The sequence below is a fragment of the Trachypithecus francoisi genome, unplaced genomic scaffold, assembly GCF_009764315.1.
Source record: "Trachypithecus francoisi isolate TF-2019V2 unplaced genomic scaffold, Tfra_2.0 Lachesis_group10, whole genome shotgun sequence".
Classification (NCBI taxonomy): Eukaryota; Metazoa; Chordata; class Mammalia; order Primates; family Cercopithecidae; genus Trachypithecus; species Trachypithecus francoisi.
Genome location: NW_022681455.1, coordinates 88,535,202 through 88,554,482, shown reverse-complemented (window position 1 = coordinate 88,554,482; position 19,281 = coordinate 88,535,202). Strand labels below are relative to the sequence as shown.

Genomic DNA, 19,281 nt, shown 5'->3' with positions numbered 1-19,281 from the left:
ATTCTAGATAAATTTATTGTATTTGAAATATTGCTGAAAGAATAAGAGAAATTGTGCTCTTTGTGGAACTAAAACAAAAACAAATCTGAGACAGAAATCTGGTTTTCACTAGATTTCTTTGCTAACCACCTTTCTTCAGTGTATTTTCATTGTGAAGATTTCTAAAGGAAGAAGGTATGCTAAGTGATGAAAGCACTGTGACACTGTGAAAAAGACTCTACGTGTGTTTAAGCAGAGCTGCTTTAAACACATGTACATTAGAATCAAACTCCATTAAGACATTACACAGACCATTATACAGTGAAACCATTTTTTGGTCACTCAGTTTTGGATGGACCTGAATGGACAGGATCAGGTGGAGAATGCAGTTTTAGCTGAAGAACTGGATTTGACTAAGCCATACATTTGATTAAGTCAGACATACACTGTAGACTTTACGAAAGCAGATTTTAAAAGTTCTGAGAAAAGACAGATAAAAAGCTCTTAGCTAAACACTCTAAAACTCATTTCAGTCAAAGGTACAGAAGGATACAAAGTCTATATTATGCAACTACACATAATTTCAATAAGGGAGAAAACAGGGAGGCATCTTAACAACTTCTACATTTGGGCTTTAAAAAATTCAGCTCTATAAATACAAAATAGGATATGCCAAGCTTAGCGAAATTCACTGAAAAAGGGAAGAGAATCATCTTTAAAAAGCTAAGAATCTAGAGATACAGTCATAAAATAATATAGTCAGAATAAGAAAAGCATGATCTTCCTATACCATGAACTGTTTAGACTCTATCTGAAACATTGTGTTCAACTCTGGGTGTTTAATTTTAAGACACATTGATATACAGGATTCTTTCAGAAGAAGACTAATTAGGAAGTCTTGAAACTACATCAAGAGGAACGGTACAGAGGAGAGGAATAGTTAGCTTGAAAAAGAGAACACTTAGCCTGTAGACCTGATAGTATTTTATTTTAATGTCAGAAGGGCTGTACAAGGAGGAATTACACTTAGATTCCAGGTACTCATATAAGGCAGAAGAAGAAAATTATAGAAAAGTGAACAGAAAGAATATCTTTGTAACAATTATCACTTGAGCTCAGGAGTTCCAGGCCAGCCTCGCCTAGATGGTGAGACCCCATCTCTAATTTTTTTTTTTTTTTTTGAGACGGAGTCTCACTCTGTTGCCCAGGCTGAAGTGCAGTGGCACAATCTCGACTCACTGCAACCTCCACCTCCCTAGTTCAAGCAATTCCCCTGCCTCAGCCTCCTGAGTAGCTGGGATTACAGGTGCACACCATCATGCCCGGCATGAGCCTGTGGTCCTAGCTACTTGGGGGATTAGGTGGGAAGATGGCTTGAGCCTGGGAGGCAGAGGCTGCAGTGAGCCAAGATCACGTCACTGCACTCTAGACTGAGTAACAGCATGAGAACCTGTCTTAAAAAAATAATAAAAATAATTATCTTTGTTACAATTAGAATTACCCATGAAGAGGTAGTGATTAGCTAGCATTAAGCATACTGGGACTGGAAGTATTCAAGTAGGTGAGTTATACTTGGAGATAAGAAAGACTAGAACATTAGGGTCTATGACTGTGACATATCTCAAAAGATGAAAAACTCAAATATTGATACTCTATGTCCTAAGTTTGGTAACTCACTAAATACCCAAAACGTGCCTGGAGTAGTACATACTTGTACTGTTTTTAAAAACAATATCAAAACTAACAAAACTGCTCAGTATTTCCTTATGTCCATAGCTTTTAAGATCTGGTATTTTGAGTTAACAAGTATATATAAAAAAAGAAATAGTTCTCCAGGCAACAATTGGGAAACATAAATAATGATCACTCTTCAGAATCATTATTATTCAGATAAACTCTGGGTTTTTCTCTATCCCTCATATTGTACAGATGGGGAAGCTATCGAAAAGCTTAATGACTTATTGAAAGTTACCCAAAGGCATCATGAGTATTATCTGGAATAATGATATTGTTGGAAGACTCAGGCATATAAGTCACTTAATTTATTTCTCCTGGCATTATCCACATCATAAATCACAAAACAAATTAAAAGGAACCCCCAGGTAGGATTTAGTCTTACTGTTTTGTATATAAATCTAAATAGACCCATAAGAACGCATAGATCAAAAGACAGTCTGGCCAAACTCTAAGTCAAAGTTCAAAATAGAGAAATACTTTACATCTCTTAAAAACAGTAGTTACTAGAAAAGGGCCGCATGACTAGAGCTTGGCAGCCTGACATGACTTGCTGGATGATGCAATGGATCTGTAATACTGAGCCAGGAAAACTGTAAGAGGCTGTGGTGGATATAAATTCTCAACAGAGTATATTTTCCATTCAAACAGGGAATCTGTACATTAGACTAAGCAATACTCTATTCAGATAATTTACACACTGCTTGCTACAGGCTTAAGCATTTGGTAGTAAACTGGGGAAGGCACCTTCTCTATTGTCCCAGTGTTAATTCTGAAGATCAAAATTCCAAGGATTTAAAAAATCTCTCAGCCAAAGAGAAGAAAAGAAAACTGAGTAACTTAAATCAGATTATCTGAAAGTAGCATATCACCTCTTAGAATTCAAAAACTTTCAAGATCCTGGGCATAAAAAGTGTCTCTATATTTACCACGTATTTGGTTTTTAAATCAGATTAACCCCTTATATTGCTATTGCGGCAAAGCATAAATTTCAGCTTTAGCTATAACAATATTCCAAATGGTTTCTCTGTAAACTTCTGCCTAGTAGAGAGAATGGTGTAAATCAATAGTTATGATAACACTTGCTGGAAGTTGTTGAAGAAAGAGAAATGGATGCTATAGGATGCCAATAAAATAATCTTTTCAGGAGACTGTGGCTTATCTCAAAAGATGTAAAACTCAAATATTGATACTCTATGTCCTAAGTTTGGTAAGTCAGTAAATACCCAAAACGTGCCTGGAGTTCATTAATGAAGCCTCAGGATGGCTAACTAACCTGGTGATGATGTCAAGAGTGGTGACCTGGGGGATCTGAATCTGCTGAGGAGTCAGCCCGTGTTGTTCCAGCTGCTTGGGGATCAAGTGCCTATGGGCAATCTCTATCTTCTCCTCCTGTGTATACCCTGGAAAAGAAGGAATCTTGTTTCATAATTATTTACATGGCTCCCATAATGCCATGCTTTTTTTGCTCTGTCGCCCAGGCTGGAGTGCAGTGGCGTGATCTCAGCTCACTACAACCTCCACCTCTCGGGCTCAAGCGATTCTCCTGCCTCAGCCTCCCAAGTAGTTGGGATTACAGGCATGCGCAACCATGCCTGGCTGATTTCTGTATTTTCAGTAGAGACAGGGCTTTGCCATGTTGGCCAGGCTGGTCTCAAACTCCTGGCCTCAAGTGATCCACCAGCCTCAGCCTCGCAAAGTGCTGAGATTACAGGCATGAGCCACTGCTCCCAGCCAGTGCCATGCTTTTTAAATGAATCAAATATAGATTAAATGGATCTTAGATTTAGAACACATTTAAGTATTATTTCAAATGAGACTATAATTACAATAAAGAAATTTATTCTGGCCAGGCACGTTGGCTCACATCGGTAATCCTAGCACTTTGGGAGGCTGAGGCAGCTAGATCACTTGAGCTTAGGAGTTTGAGACCAGCCTGGGCAACATGGCGAAACCCTGTCTCTACTAAAAACACAAAAAATTAGCTGGGCGTGGTTGCGCGTGTCTGTAGTCCCAGTTACTCTGGAGGCTGAGGCACGAGAATTGCTTCAGCTGGGGAGGGGGAGGTTGCAATGAGCTGAGATTGCGCCACTGCACTCTAGCCAGGTCAGCAGAGACTCGAGACTCTGTCTCCAAAAAGAAAAGGAAAAAGAAAAAAGAAATTTGATCTAAATCAATAATTGTTAAAATTTCCAACGTTTTCACAAACAAAACAAGCATTTACTAAGCACACTGTTTGAAAGTCTTCTGATTAAATGATGTATCTCCCAAAGAGGAAAAAACCTCAAATTTTAGAGACAATTATCTCTCTATCCTCAAATCCTCTGAAATTTCAAATAGAAAAATAAATGCATCTTTTTAGCCTAATTTGATCTATACTTGAAACACACACACACACACACACACACACACCCCTCAATTAACTAAGCAATGGGCTCCAAAAGGGCTCTAAAGATACTGTTTCCAGAACTATGACTACAAAATAAATTGTAGCAGCAAAAGAAAACCTAAGATGTCCCTACAAAAGGTTTTTCCCTCCACATGATGGTACATATAAACATGTGTGTATATGTAATTATATATGTGTGCATATGTATTTATATATGTATATATGTATTTATATATACAGTATATTTAAAAGACTTTATGTTCTTATTTGCCTGAATAAATATAGATTTTCTTTGTCTCTAAATCCTGTAAGACAAAATTCCATCTAACGTCCCTTTCCATTTAACATGCAAAAATTAAAAATATGAATTGATAAGGCACCTTTTGAATGGAAAGAGGTTAGTAAACACCAGGAAAGCTAGAAGATCGGACAGCTAAATCTGCCAAAGGAAGAAGGTGGCATCATATGTTCCCCTCTGCAGCAGCTGTCCTGATTCTTTCACTTTAATTTAGTGTATCTAATGGGTTTTCTGCCATAACTTGGAGTTTCCAGGGAATTGAGTCTCATTACTTATTTACTTTAGACTTTAAATACACAATTAACTTTTTTTTTTTTTTTTTTTTGAGACGGAGTCTCGCTCTGTCGCCCAGGCTGGAGTGCAGTGGCTGGATCTCAGCTCACTGCAAGCTCCACCTCCTGGGTTTATGCCATTCTCCTGCCTCAGCCTCCCGAGTAGCTGGGACTACAGGCACCCGCCACCTCGCCCGGCTACACAATTAACTTTTTACTCTACCATATTTTAAAATTAAATATAGGAACCTGCAATGCTCACGGATAATTAAGAAATCCAATTATATTGGGAGGCCAAGGCGGGTGGATCACGAGGTCAAGACATCGAGACCATCCTGGCCAACATGGTGAAACCCTGTCTCTACCAAAAATACAAAAACAGCTGGGCGTGGTAGTGCATGCCTGTAGTTTCAGCTACTCAGGAGGCTGAGGCAAGAGAACTGTTTGAACCTGGGATGTAGAGGTTGCAGTGAGCCGAGATCGTGCCACTGCACTCCAGCCTGGCAACAGAGTGAGACTCCACCTCAAAAAAAAAAAAAAAAAAAACCAGAAATCCGATTATAACTCACTTAGTAGTAAAAATATATTTCAGATTAATTAGAAAAAAAATACACTTAGATTACATTTAGAATCTAAAGACATTTAGGGCCGGGTGTGGCAGTTCATGCCTGTAATCCCAGCACTTTGGGAAGCTGAGGCAGGTGAATCACCTAAGGTCAGGAGTTCAAGACCAGCCTGGCCAATATGGAGAAACCCTGTCCCTACTAAAAATGCAAAAATTAGCCAGGTGTGAGGGTGCGCACCCGTAGTCCCAACAACTTGGGAAGCTGAGGCACGAGAATCGCTTGAACCAGGAAGCAAAGGTTGCAGTGAGCCGAGATTTTGACCCTGCATTCCAGCCTAGGTGACAGAGTGAGACTCCATCTCAAAAAAAAGAAAAAACAAATAAAAGACATTTAGGCTGGACATGGTGGCTCATGTCTGTAATCCCAACAATTTTGGAGGCCAAGGCAGGCAGATCACTTGAGGCCAGGAGTTCGAGGCCAGACTGGCCAACATGGCGAAATCCTGTCTCTACTAAAAATACAAAAATTACCTGGGCGTGGTCACGAGTGCCTGTAATCCCAGCTACTTGGGAGGCTGACACACGAGACTCACTTGAACTTCGGCAGCAGAGGCTGCAGTGAGCCAAGATTGTGCCACTGCACTCGCCTGGGCAACAGAGCTAGTCTCTGTCTCTAAATAATTAAATAAATAAAGACATTTAGATTCTACTCTACATTAAAAAAAAAAAAACCTCATTGATATTTGATCTCTTCCAGGGAAAAACAATTCTGAGCAATCAAAATAAGGTGAAAATGCTATAATTTATCTAGTGTTAGTAAGCGAAGGAATACATTTTGCACGCTCCAGTGAAGGAGAAGACATTTAAAAAATTTAACTATTTGATAGATTCAAGAGGAATTTAAAAGCGGCATGCATTTTTATATAAAAGTGAGGCCAGATTTTATGAAAAAGTTCAGGTTTTTTTTTTTTTTTTTTTTTGAGATGGAGTTTCACTCTGTCACCCAGGCTGGAATGCAGTGGTGTGAGGCTCACTGCAACCTCCCCCTCTCAGGTTGAAGGGATTCTCCTGCCTCAGCCTCCTGAGTAGGTGGGACTACAGGCGCCCGCCACCATGCCAGGCTAATTTTTGTATTTTTAGTAGAGATGGGGTTTCACCACATTGGCCAGGCTGGTCTCGAATTCCTGACCTCAAGTGATCCACCCGCCTCGGCCTCCCAGAGTGCTGGGATTACAGGCGTGAGCCACCACACGTGGCCTGCAATTTTAGAAATTACGTTAAAGAAGGATGTCTTATTTTTCACAAAATTATCACTCTTTCATGCTAAATTAAATCTGAAATTATTGTTGTCAACATTTGCTGTTTTGCTCTTCCAGACTTTGAAGCTACATAGAAACTGATTTATATACATTCCTCAGAACTTCTGAAGATTGTATGCTGGCAAACGAACCTCTTTCAGTCACAACTCCACAGCATAACTAATTTTAAAGTTATGGTCAGAAAGGCAAGATGTATCATAATGATTTCATTTAAGAGTCAGGTACCTGGAACCTGAATGATCTCCATTCTGTCCAACAAGGCAGCTGGAATGGTGGCAGTGGTGTTGGCGGTAGCTATAAAAAGAACTTGAGAAAGGTCAAAGGCCACATTTAGATAATGATCTGTGAAGTTATGGTTTTGTTCAGGATCCAACACCTAGGGGAGAACAAAAAACATTTAAAAAACTTTAGTAGTTCCAACAGAAGGCTGTATATAAGTGAAAACACATAATATACTGGGAAGGTTGGTATTTCTGCTCAGAATAGTTTAAGAAACAGATAAAACTAACATCTAAGCATTATTCTTTGCATTCTCTACATTCTACATACTTTTAAAAAAATAAAATATGTTCAGTGTTAAAATTTCTGAAAATGTAACAGCACAAAGCAGCAGAAATTACACTTTTAACACTCATTCAAAATCTATTTATTGATGACTCATTGTTTGGCCATCGTAAGTTACTAGTCCTGCAGAACTAGTTTCCATCTTGGTAAAACACCCTATCTAAACTGCTATGGGAATATAAAGCAAATATGTAAAGTATTTTGAAATTCTCAAATAACCGGTAAACAAGAACCCATATAATCCTCCTAGAACATTTTCAGAAAGTCTGGTATAAACTATTTAACTGAAAGGAGAATTCCAAATAAGAGAAACCTTTACTATGAGTTAAATAAGAGTAAAAATTACTATGCTACTATATTCTGATACAGCAAAAAATTCACTATTTAAAAATGGCTTACTGCAATAACACTGCTGCCTATGATAAGCAAAATATCAATAGCTCTTTTTTTTTTTTTTGAGCCAGAGTCTCACTCTGTTGCTCAGGCTGGAGTGCAGTGGCACAATCTCGGCTCACTGCAACCTCCGCCTCCCGGGTTCCAGCGATTCTCCTGCCTCAGCCTCCTGAGTAGCTGGGACTACAGGTGTGTGCCACCATGCCCAGCTAACTTGTGTATTTTTAGTAGAGATGGGGTCTCACCATGTTGGCCAGGCTGGTCTCGAATTCTTGACCTCAAGTGATCCGCCTGCCTCAGCCTCCCAAAGTACTGGGATTACAAGCTTGAGCCACTGCACCCAGCAATAGCTCTCACAAATATTTGAATTATATACATCAGATAATTTATCAGTCAACTTGGATTCTTAAAATGTGCAACTGTACATTAACGAGCTTCAAGTTACAGGCATTTGTTGCTAAGGGGCTGGTGTAGGACTTTAATAAGGCACCAACAGTTTCTACATTTTCCAAACCTTAAACATATTAACACTTTCACTTAGATACCCAATTACTATAAATAGGGTTGCCACACATATTCAAAAAGGCCATAAAATGACTAACATATTCACCAATTACAATTTAACTATATAAGCAGGTTTTCCTACCTTCTGATTGTTTCTGAAGTTTTACTTATTTTCAAAACTATCCAAAGTTAGTTTTTTTTGTTTTTTTTTTTTGAGACACAGTCTCATTTTGTCACCCAGGCTGAGGTGCAGTGGCATGATCTCAGCTCACTGCAATCTTTGCCTCCTGAGTAGCTGGAATTACAGGTGCGCACTACCACACCTGGCTAATTTTTGTATTTTTAGTAGAGATGGGGTTTCACCATGTTGGCCAGATTGGTCTCAAACTCCTGGCCTCGAGCGATGCACCTGCCTTGGCCTCCCAAAGTGCTGGGATTACAGGCGTGAGCCACCACGCCCAGCCCCAAGCTAGTCTTAATTCTAGGCCTCATACATAATTTTGAATTTTGTTAAACATTATTACTGGAAACTCTCTTTATCTAGAGTTCCCAGAAAGCTCTAATTTCACATTTTCACAAGATTTAATAATGTTTAATGTCATTAAAAAACAAGTACTTTCAAGTAATCAAGGAAAACTAATTATGTTCAGTATCAAATTGGTTAAGAGTGGTCTTACTATCTACTAATTATCTAAAAACTGTTTACAGGCTGGGCATGGTGGCTCACGCCTGTAATCCCAACTTTTTGGGAGGCCAAGGCAGGCAGATCAGTTGAGGTCAGGCGTTTGAGACCAGCCTAGCCAACATGGTGAAATGCTGTCTCTACTAAAAAAATACAAAAATTAGCCTGGTATGGTGGCACATGCCTGTAGTTCCAGCTACTCAGGAGGCTAAGGCATGAGAATTGCTTGAACCTTGGAGGCGGAAGTTGCTGTGGGCTCAGATCATGCCACTGCACTCCAGCTTGGGCGACGAGTGAAAATCCGTCTCAAACAAACAAACTGTTTAGGTATGGTAAATGTTTATGTATGGAAAATAGTTAAAACTATTATCTAGTGACAAAAACGCTCTTCTTTTGACCCAAACTTGAGTCAGGCTCCTCTGAGTCCTCTGCTCAACTAAGCCAATGTCAGCCTTCCCTCTGTCTTTGTATAATCCAATTTGAGCAAGAATCTTGCTAAGTCAGGTTAGCGAAAATGACCCATAACCATATGTATCTGTTCTCACTTCCAACCCAGCATCTTTTCACCCTGGCCTCCCTTCAGCAGGAGTTCTGTTGTGTCCTTCTAGTGAGAATCCCTTATAACCCCAATGTTTCCTCTTAGAATCTTTCCCTCTACTGATTCCCCATTCACTCTCCCACCACTGCAAAACCCCATTGCAGTGTTTCTTATACCTAGTCTCCCACCTTGAAAAAAATAATCCTTACCACCTTTAATAAGCACCATGAATAATTTTTTAACACTAGCTAAAGAAAAAAATCTATTTTTTTTTTTTTTAAGACAGAGTCTCGCTCTTTTGCCCAGGCTGGAGTGCGGTGGCGCGATCTCGGCCCACTGCAAGCTCTGCTCCTGGGTTCACGCCATTCTCCTGCCTCAGCCTCCCAAGTAGCTGGGACTACCCCTGACCTCATGATCCACCCGCCTCAGTCTCCCAAAGTGCTGGGATTACAGGTGTGAGCCACTGCGCCTGGCCAGAAAAAATCTATTCTTTAATGGCTCTAATCATATGTAATTCATATATGCTGGATATGTTTTAGAAATGGCTGTCAGACCTGAACAAGTAATTTTTTTCTCTTAAAATTTTAAGACACTAAATTTTAGAAAGTAGGAAAATTAATAAAGCAATGTTTCTAATTATGGAGGTTTTAAAAACAGCATGACAGAATACCTAGATGATAAAGGAAAAAAAATTAGTGATGTCTGTTAAAAGAAAAACTCTAGATAAATTAAACAGTTTAATTGAGCAAAGAACGAGTCTCAAATTGGGCAGCTCCCAGAACCAGAATAGGTTCAGAGAAACTCTGGCATATGGTTTGATAATATTTATGGACAGAAAAAGGAAAGCGATATGCAAAAAACAAAGAGTGATGTACAGAAACAGCGGGATTGCTTATAGCTTGATGTTTGCTTTATTTAAACACAGTTTGGGCCGGGCGCGGTGGCTCAAGCCTGTAATCCCAGCACTTTGGGAGGCCGAGACGGGCGGATCACAAGGTCAGGAGATCGAGACCATCCTGGCTAATATGGTGAAACCCCGTCTCTACTAAAGAATACAAAAAACTAGCCGGGCGACGAGGCGGGCGCCTGTAGTCCCAGCTACTTGGGAGGCGGAGGCAGGAGAATGGCGTAAACCTGGGAGGCGGAACTTGCAGTGAGCTGAGATCCGGCCACCGCACTCCAGCCTGGGCGACAGAGCCAGACTCCGTCTCAAAAAAAAAAAAAAACAAAAAACAAAAAATAAACACAGTTTGTTAACAGCTGACTTCCTGTGACTTGCCAAAAATCTGTGATTGGTGTAAGAATAGTGTATTTACACATCTAGTTAGGCTGCAGTTTACCTTGTAAGGGGAAACTCTTAGGCCAAACTTAAAATATTAATATGTAAGGAGGCAGATTTAGGCTAAATTTGTGCCCAATTTGCCTGCCTTCCTCTTTTACTGAGGAAAGTGTGAAAAGAAAGTAAATCTCAGGACCCCTAAATTACTAAGCAAAAGGGAAAAGACAAGCTGGGAACTGCGTCGCACATTTGCTCCCAAATAAGATAGCTACAAAGACAAAAAAAGCTACATACCTCCCTCACAATTCCCCATTTAGAAATTCCTTATGAGCCCCAAGATCTTTACCCTGTAACAGTTCTGTTGAATTTCACCTCAACAATGTAAATTGACAGCTTATTCTTTACACATGCAGGACAAAGGACAGAACTCAAAGTCATCCCTCTGCTCACCTGAGACAACTGCACATCTGATGGCTTCCTGTACGCTATGTTTATTTTATCTTATGTAGAAATGCAGATTCACTAAGCTACATGAATGCATAAGTGACTATTCCTCTGCTCCCCTCTCACAGGCGAATGGCTGATCAAAGACTCACAAGAATGCAACCGTTTGTCTCTTGTCTACCCATACCTTTTAAAATTTCCTCCTCTTTTCTCAGTATCCGCCCATTCCCCTTTAAATATTGAAGCCCTCAAAATCATCTTTGGAGAACACTGGCAAAATAAACTTCTAAATTGGTTGAGATCTGTCTCAGATACTTTCTGGTTTTCAAAAGCATAAAAGGACATATAGAATTTAAACAGCATCAGAAATACTGATCAATATTCTGGCAGAAAATAATTTCTGGTAATCACTACTCAGATGAAGCTCCAAGGCAAACTGGTGAGTCCATGGAAGAATGAAAATTACAATTAAGAGCTTTGTAGCTATCAAACCTCGTCTTCTTACCCTAACTTCAGAGCAGGGATTCTACTGCCCATATCCAGGGCTGCTTTCAAAAATAATCAGGGCTGTTTCTCCTTTATTTTCCCCAACTAAAAGTTTTTCTGTATCAATCCTAGGACTATAATTCCTACCTACAAGGTATGACTGTGAAAGTACTGGAAATAGCTGTGATATGACACATTATTCCTAGGAATGTGAAGTCACAATGGGATGAACCGTGGGAGCAATGTACACTGAGAATTGTTCTTCAATAATAATTTCTGACAAGAGAAGAACTACAGATGTCTGTAGGCAATCCAGGAATAGATGACATAGAGTTCATTAAACATGACTAGGTAACTGTCATCTTTAGGTGTGATATAGTATGATTACGCTTTTTAAAAGTTATCAAAAGATGATGATGTCTGGAATCTGCTTCAAAACAATCAGAGGTTGGGTAGGGGCGAATGGGAAACAATAGATGAAACAAGATATGAAAGCTGGGTGATGAGTCCATAGAATTCATTATACTATCTGCTCTGCTTTTGCTATGGTTAAAATTTTCCACAACAGAAAATAAAGATAAAATAACATAACTAAAATCAGCTCTGAAAGCCGCACACAATTAATACTGTTATGATACTGTGAAATATACATTTGGCCTTCATCCCTTTGTTTCCTGACATGCAACTCCTAAAATCCTTGGAATCACCAAAGTGATAAGTATCATTTTGTATGTTAGTGATTGACTGGTAGCTGGCAGTCCCTCCATAGCTTCAGGATGGGGGCTGGTCACAGGAAAGACCAAGGCATGATTAGAGGGCTGAGGACTTGTCAGTTCCCCACCCCAATCTCTGGGGAGGGTAGAAGGGCTAAGAGTTGAGTTGATCACCAACGACCAATGATTTAATCCATCGGGCCTATGTGACGAGGCATCCATTAAAAACCCGAAAGGACTGAGGTCAGGAGGCTTCCAGGAAGGTGAATATGAGCACACCCAGGTGCAAGAAGGCTGGTGGACCCTGACTCCACTGGGATGGAAGCTCCTGTGCTGTTTGTTTGTACTCTTTAAAATATTCTTTTAATAAACCAGTAAATGTAAGTAAATTGTTTCTCTGAGTTCTGTGAGCTACTCTAGCAAATTAAGCAAACCTGAGGAGGGACTTGTGGGAACTCCAATTTATAACTGGTTGGTCACATGTTCTGGAAGCCAAGTCACAACTGACATCTGAAGTGGGAGGCAGTCTTGTGGGACTGAGTGCTCAACCCGCAGGATCTCATAGACAGCGTCAGAATTGAATTAGAGGACACCCAGCTGTTGTCGGATGCTGAAGAACTACTTGCTTGGCGTGTGGAGAAAAACCCCATGCATTTGGTCAGAGGTGTTCTGTGTTGTGAGAATGCAGTAGGAGAAACTGAGTTTACTTTTCCTCTATATCCTCAACTATGGAAATTAAATCAGTGAAAGACAAACTTGAGAAAAGTGTTCAGGACATAGAAGAAAAAGGGCTTTAGAGACATGTAGGGGATAAATACGGGAAAAATTAAAAGATGCAATTCATATCTAGTTAATATAACTAAAGAAGAGGTCTCAGTAAATTAAAATAGGGAATAATTAAAGAAACAAAAATATTCTAGAAGACCCTGAAACTATAGATTGAAAAGATTTAGATTCCTCCTCCTGTGCAATGAGAATGTCATCAAAATAACACCTATAGAATTTTCAAGCAAAATTATCACTAAATATTCTACAATCTTGAATACATCAAATATAGGTAACATATATAAGATATGATGCATAATAACAAAATGAACACCTGTGAACCTACTACCCATTTGTGAAGACATTTGTTTATCTATCTAGACCAGTGGTCACAAAAGTGGAAAATGACCCACCAAAGTGCAAGTAAAAAATATTAGTATTTGTATTTATCTTTTTTATTTATAAATACCAGAAAAAATAGCTTGTAAATATTTAATATCCAAAATGGAATTGAAGATGTCTTCACTTGGAAGAAGTTCCATAACATCGAAGGCTGCCTGTGGTGCCCTCACTTATCTGCCTTAACTATAATTACAGCACATTGCTGTCCATGTGTGCTGTGAAAGGAAAAGATGTTTGGCCCCCCCAAATCACTAGATTAAAGGGAAAAGTCAAGCTGGGAACTGCTTAGGGCAAACCTGCCTCCCATTCTATTCCAAGTCACCCCTCTGCTCACTGAGGTAAATCTGATTGCCTCCTTTGGAAAGGCTAATCAGAAACTCAAAAGAACACAAGGGTTTGTCTCTTATCTACCTGTGACCTGGAAGCCCTCTCCAAAGAGCTGTGTCCCGCCTTTCCAGACCAAACCAATGTTCACCTTACATATGCTGACTGACGTTTCATGTTTCCCTAAAACGTATAAAATCAAGCAGTGCTCTGACTACCTTGGGCACATGTCGTCAGGATCTCCTGAGGCTGTGTCATGGGCACGCATCCTCAACCTTGGCAAAATAAATTTCCTAAATGAACTGAGACCTGTCTCAATTTTTCTGGGTTCACAGAGCCTAATATTACAAATGGGTGGAGTGATTTAAAAAGATTCCTGCAAAACATCATTAAAAAGTGTATAGGCAAAAGTATGAACCACAAGAAAATAACAAGAGTTGATACTTGTATTTATATAATAAGCTGTGATAGACATATTATGAAGTAAAAACAATTATCTAATTAGAACACAGTGCGTTCATCGAAAATATAATTACCTTTTAAAACTGATTTCGTTTTACATAAAGTACATGATATGAGCACACTGGTACATATATATTATGTATCTATTATATATATCCTTTGTTATGGACTGAATTGTGCCCCCTCAAAATGGACAGAATCCTTAACCCCCTTTGCTCTGTCTCAAAGGCAGTCAGGGTGAAGACTGCATTTGGAGACAGGGCGTGTAAGAAGGTAATTAAGGTTAAATGAAGGTAAGAGTAGGCCCCTAGTCTAATACAACTGGTACTCTTATAAGAGGAAGGAGGAGATCCAGGGATGCATGCACACAGAAGGTCTCCCGAGGACACAGCCACAAGTCGGTTGTCTGTAAGCCAAGGAGAGAGGCCTTAGGAGAAACCAAACCTATAGACACCTTGATTTTGCACTGCTAGCCTCCAAAACCATGAGGAAATGAATTTCTGTTTGGTCCTCAAAGCTACACAGTCTGTGGTATTTTGTTATGGCAGCCTTAAGAAATACATTCTAATACATTCTGACCAGGCACGGTGGCTCACGCCTGTAATACCAGCACTTTGGGAGGCTGAGGCAGGTGGATCACGAGGTCAGGAGTTCAAGACCAGCCTGGCCAACATGGTGAAAGTCCATCTCTACTAAAGACACAAAAAATTAACCAGGCGTGGTGGCACACGCCTGTAATCCCAGCTACTCAGGAGACTGAGGCAGGAGAATCGCTTGAACCCGGGAGGCAGAGGTTGCAGTGAGCCAAGATTGAGCCAATGCACTCCAGCCTGGGTGACAGAGCAAGACCCTGTCTCAAAAAAGAAAAAATGAAGTCAATGGAAACCATCCCTAAGGAAGACCATGTTGGATGTATTAGATAAAGATTACAAATCAGCGGCTGGACACGGTGGCTCACGACTGTAATCCCCAGCACTTTGGGAGGCCGAAGCAGGCGGATCACAAGGTCAGGAGATTGAGACCATCCTGGCTAACATGGTGAAACCCCATCTCTACTAAAAATACAAAAAATTAGCCAGACGTGGTAGCAGGCACCTGTAGTCCCAGCTACTTGGGAGGCTGAGGCAGAAGAATGCTGTGAACACAGGAGGCGGAGCTTTTAGTGAGCCGAGATCATGCCACTGCACTCCAGCCTGGGCAACAGAGCGAAACTCCGTCTCAAAAAAAAAAAAAAAAATGATTACAAATCAGCTATTATAAATATGCTTAAAAAACTAATGCCACAACATGGATGAACTTCGAGGACACTAAGTGGAGTCAGTCAATTATAAAAAGATAAATACTGTACGATCCACTTACATGAGGTATATAGAGTAGCCACTCATAGAAACAGAAAAGAAAATGGTAGCTGGAGGGACTGAGGGAGGGAGAAAGAAACAGGGAATTGCTGTGTAATGGGTATACACTTTCACTTCAACAAGATAAAAAAGTTCTAGAGTTTGGCTGCACAACAATGCGAATGTGCTTAACATTACTGAACTGTACACATAAAAGTGGTAAAAACAGCACTTTTTCTGTTGTATATATTTATTAACATTTAAAAAAACTAAAGGAAATCGTGTCTAAAGAATTACAGGAAAGTATGAGAATGATATCTTGACAAATAGAGAATATAAACAAAGATAAATAATAAAAATTTTAAAACAGAAAATTTTGGAGTTGAAAACTACAGTAATTTGAATGAAAAATTCAGTAGAGGGGCTGAACGACAATTTCAACTGGCAGAAGAAAGAATCAATGAACTTGAAGACAGGTCAACTGAGATGATCCTGTCTGAAGAATAGAAAGAAAAAAGGTTTTAAAAAAAGTGAACAGCACTTTAGAGACCAAAGGGACTCTGCAAAGATTACCAACACACCATAATGTGAGTTTCAGAAGGAGAGGAAAAAGAAAGAGGCATAAAGAATATTTGAAGAAATACTAACCACATACATCTCAAATTTGATGAAAAACATTTACCTACACATCCGAGAAGCTCAAAAAGATCTAAGTAAACTCAGAGGATCACACATAAACACAGTCAATCTGTCTGAAATGAAAGACAAAGAGAGAATCCTGAAAACTATGAGAGAAGGCCGGGTGCGGTGGCTCAAGCCTGTAATCCCAGCACTTTGGGAGGCCGAGATGGGCGGATCACGAGGTCAGGAGATCGAGACCATCCTGGCTAACACGGTGAAACCCCGTCTCTACTAAAAAGTAAAAAAAAAAAAACTAGCCGGGCGAGGTGGTGGGCGCCTGTAGTCCCAGCTACTTAGGAGGCTGAGGCAGGAGAATGGCGTGAACCCGGGAGGCGGAGCTTGCAGTGAGCCGAGATCGCGCCACTGCACTCCAGCCTGGGTGACAGAGCGAGACTCCGTCTCAAAAAAAAAAAAAAAACAAAACTATGAGAGAAAAATGCTGCCCTCATTAGGCATAAGAGATCCGCCACAAGTTAACAGCTGGCTTCATAGCAGAAACCACAGAGACCAGAAAGTGGTAAGAGGACATATGAAAGGGCTGAAAGCAAACAACTGTCAACCCAAATTCTATACCAACAAAATTACTTCAAAAATGAGGGAGAAATTAAGACATTCCCAGAAAAATAAAAACTGAGAATATGTCACCAGGAGATGAGACAAGAAATATGAAAGACTGAAGTTAAAGGACACTAGATGGTATCCACACAAAGAAATAGAGCGTTGGCAGAAGCGATGACATTGCCAACATAAAAGACAGCGTAAATATATTGTTGATGTAACTTTTCCTCATCTGATTTAAAAGATAATGGCATAAAGCAGTAACTACAGTTGATCCTTATTATTCCATATTTGCAAATTTGCCTACTCGCTAAAATTTATTTGCAACCCCTAATCAATACAGACATACCTAAGAGACATTGTGAGTTCAAAAGCAAATTTTGCAACAGAGTGAGACATATGTATTTTTTTTCTGTTTCCCAGTGCATATAAAAGTTATGCTTACACTATATACTATAGTCTATTAAGTGTGCAATAGCATTATGTCTAAAAAAAAATGTAGATGCCTTAATTAACATATACTTTATTGCTATAAAATGCTAATCACCTGAGTCTTCAGTGTTAGTTGTTACCATTTTGCTGGTGGAGTGTCTTGTCTCAATACTGATGGTTGATGACTGATCAGGATGGTGGCTGCTGAAAGTTAGGGTGGTTGTGGGTGATTTCTTAAAATAAGGCAACAGTAAAATTTGCTTCATCTATTGACTCTTCCTTTCATGAAATAATTCCTTATAGCCCGCACTGCTGTTTGATAGCATTTTACCCACAGTAGAATTTCTTTCAAAATTGAAGTCAATCCTTTCAAACCCTGTTGCTCCCTTTATCAACTATGTTTACATAATATTCTAAATTGTTTAGAATTTCAACAAGGTTCATAGCATCAAGGTTGTCATTTCAGTAAGGTTCATAGCATCTTCACCAGGAGTAGATTCCATTTCAAGAAACCCACTTTCTTTGCTCATAAGTAAGAAGCAACTCCTCATCTGTTCAAGTTTTATCACGAGATTGCAGTATTTCAGTCACATCTTTGGGTTCTAATTCTAGTTCTCTTGCTATTTCTACCATATCTGAAGTAACTTCCTCCGCTGAAGTCCTGAACCCCTCAAAGTCATCCATGAGGGCTGGAATCAACTCTTCCTGAATTCCTGTTCATGTTGATATTTTGACCTCCTCCCACGAATCATGAATGTTCTTAATGGCATCTAGAATGGTGAATCTTTTCTAGTGGTTTTCAATGTACTTCGCCCTGATGCATGAGAAGAATCATAATCTATAGGAGCAATAGCCTTAAAAAATGTGTTTCTTAAATAATAAGACTTCAAAGTTAAAATAACTCCTTGATCCATGGGCTGCAGAATGGATGTTGTTTTATAAGGCATGAAAACAATATTAATCTCCTTGTACATCTCCATCACAGCTCTTGGGTGACCAGAAGCATTGACAATGAGCAGTAATATTTTCAAAAGAATCTTTTTTTTTTAACAGTAGGTTTCAACAGTGGGCTAAAAGTATTCAGTAAAACCATGCTATAAACAGATGCGCTGTCACCTAGGCTTTCTTGTTCCATTTACAGAACAAAGGCAGAGTAGATTCTGGATCATTCTTAAGGGCCTTAGGGTTTTCAGAATGGTCAATGAGCACTGGCTTCCTCTTAAAGTCACCAGTTGCATTAGCCCCTAACAAGAGAGTTAGCCTGCCCTTTGAAGCTTTGAAGCCAGGTACTGACTTCTCTAGCCATGAAAGTCCTAGATGACACTTCTTCCAATACAAGATAAGGCTGTTTCATCTACACAGGAAATCTGTTGTTTAGTGTAGCCACCTTTATCAATGATGTTAGCTAGATGCTCTGGACAACATGATGCAGCTTCTACAATACATCAGTACTTCCTGCTTTCCTTTGCACTTTATGTTGTGGAAATGGCTTCTTTCCTTAAATCTCATGAACCAACTTCTGTTAGCTTCAGATTTTTCTTCTGCAGCTTTCTCACCTCTCTGAGCTTTCACAGAACTGAAGAGCCTTAGGGCCTTGCTCTGGACTGGCTTTGGCTTAAGGGAATGTTGTGGTTGGCTTGATCTTTTATCCAGACCACTAAAACTTTCTTCATATCAGCAATAAGGCCGTTTCACTTTCTTATCATCGGTGTGTTCACTCGAATAGCATATCTAATTTCCTTTGAGAATTTTTCCTCTGAACTCACAACTTGGCTATCTGGTATAAGAGGCCTAGCTTTCAACATGCCTTCCTCACTAAGCTTACCTTAATAATATAAATTAGCTTAAACATAAAATAATCTTATACATTTTACAAATAATATCTAGATATCATTTTTTTTAAAGTAGGTTTTCTATGTGGAAAGATGATAAAACTATACCTGGGTCTTCAAACTCTCAGGAATATTCACTTTAAATGTAAAGTGTTGTGTAATTGAATTTGTTCTTTTTTTAAATTTAAGTGAACCTACTGGCAATGGAAACAGCAAGTGGCTTTCAAAATGGACACATATCAGTGGATATTAAAGTAACATCTGTAGAGTACTTTACCATTTATAAAGTGCTTTAACATGTATTGTTATTTAACTGTTTCAACAATCTG

The 19,281-nt window shown here is 39.5% G+C and overlaps 1 protein-coding gene across 2 annotated transcripts in view; it reads right to left on the bottom strand.

Moving 5' to 3' along the window:
* Window positions 1-19,281, bottom strand: part of LONP2 (lon peptidase 2, peroxisomal) — a 108,557-nt gene that overhangs the window by 51,407 nt on the left and 37,869 nt on the right. For both annotated transcript variants that reach the window (XM_033218330.1, XM_033218331.1), the window contains 2 exons: window positions 6,782-6,932; window positions 2,990-3,116 (listed from right to left, as the gene is read on the bottom strand). In XM_033218330.1, the coding sequence (XP_033074221.1) occupies window positions 2,990-3,116; window positions 6,782-6,932 (278 nt within the window). The remainder of the gene's footprint in view (window positions 1-2,989; window positions 3,117-6,781; window positions 6,933-19,281) is intronic.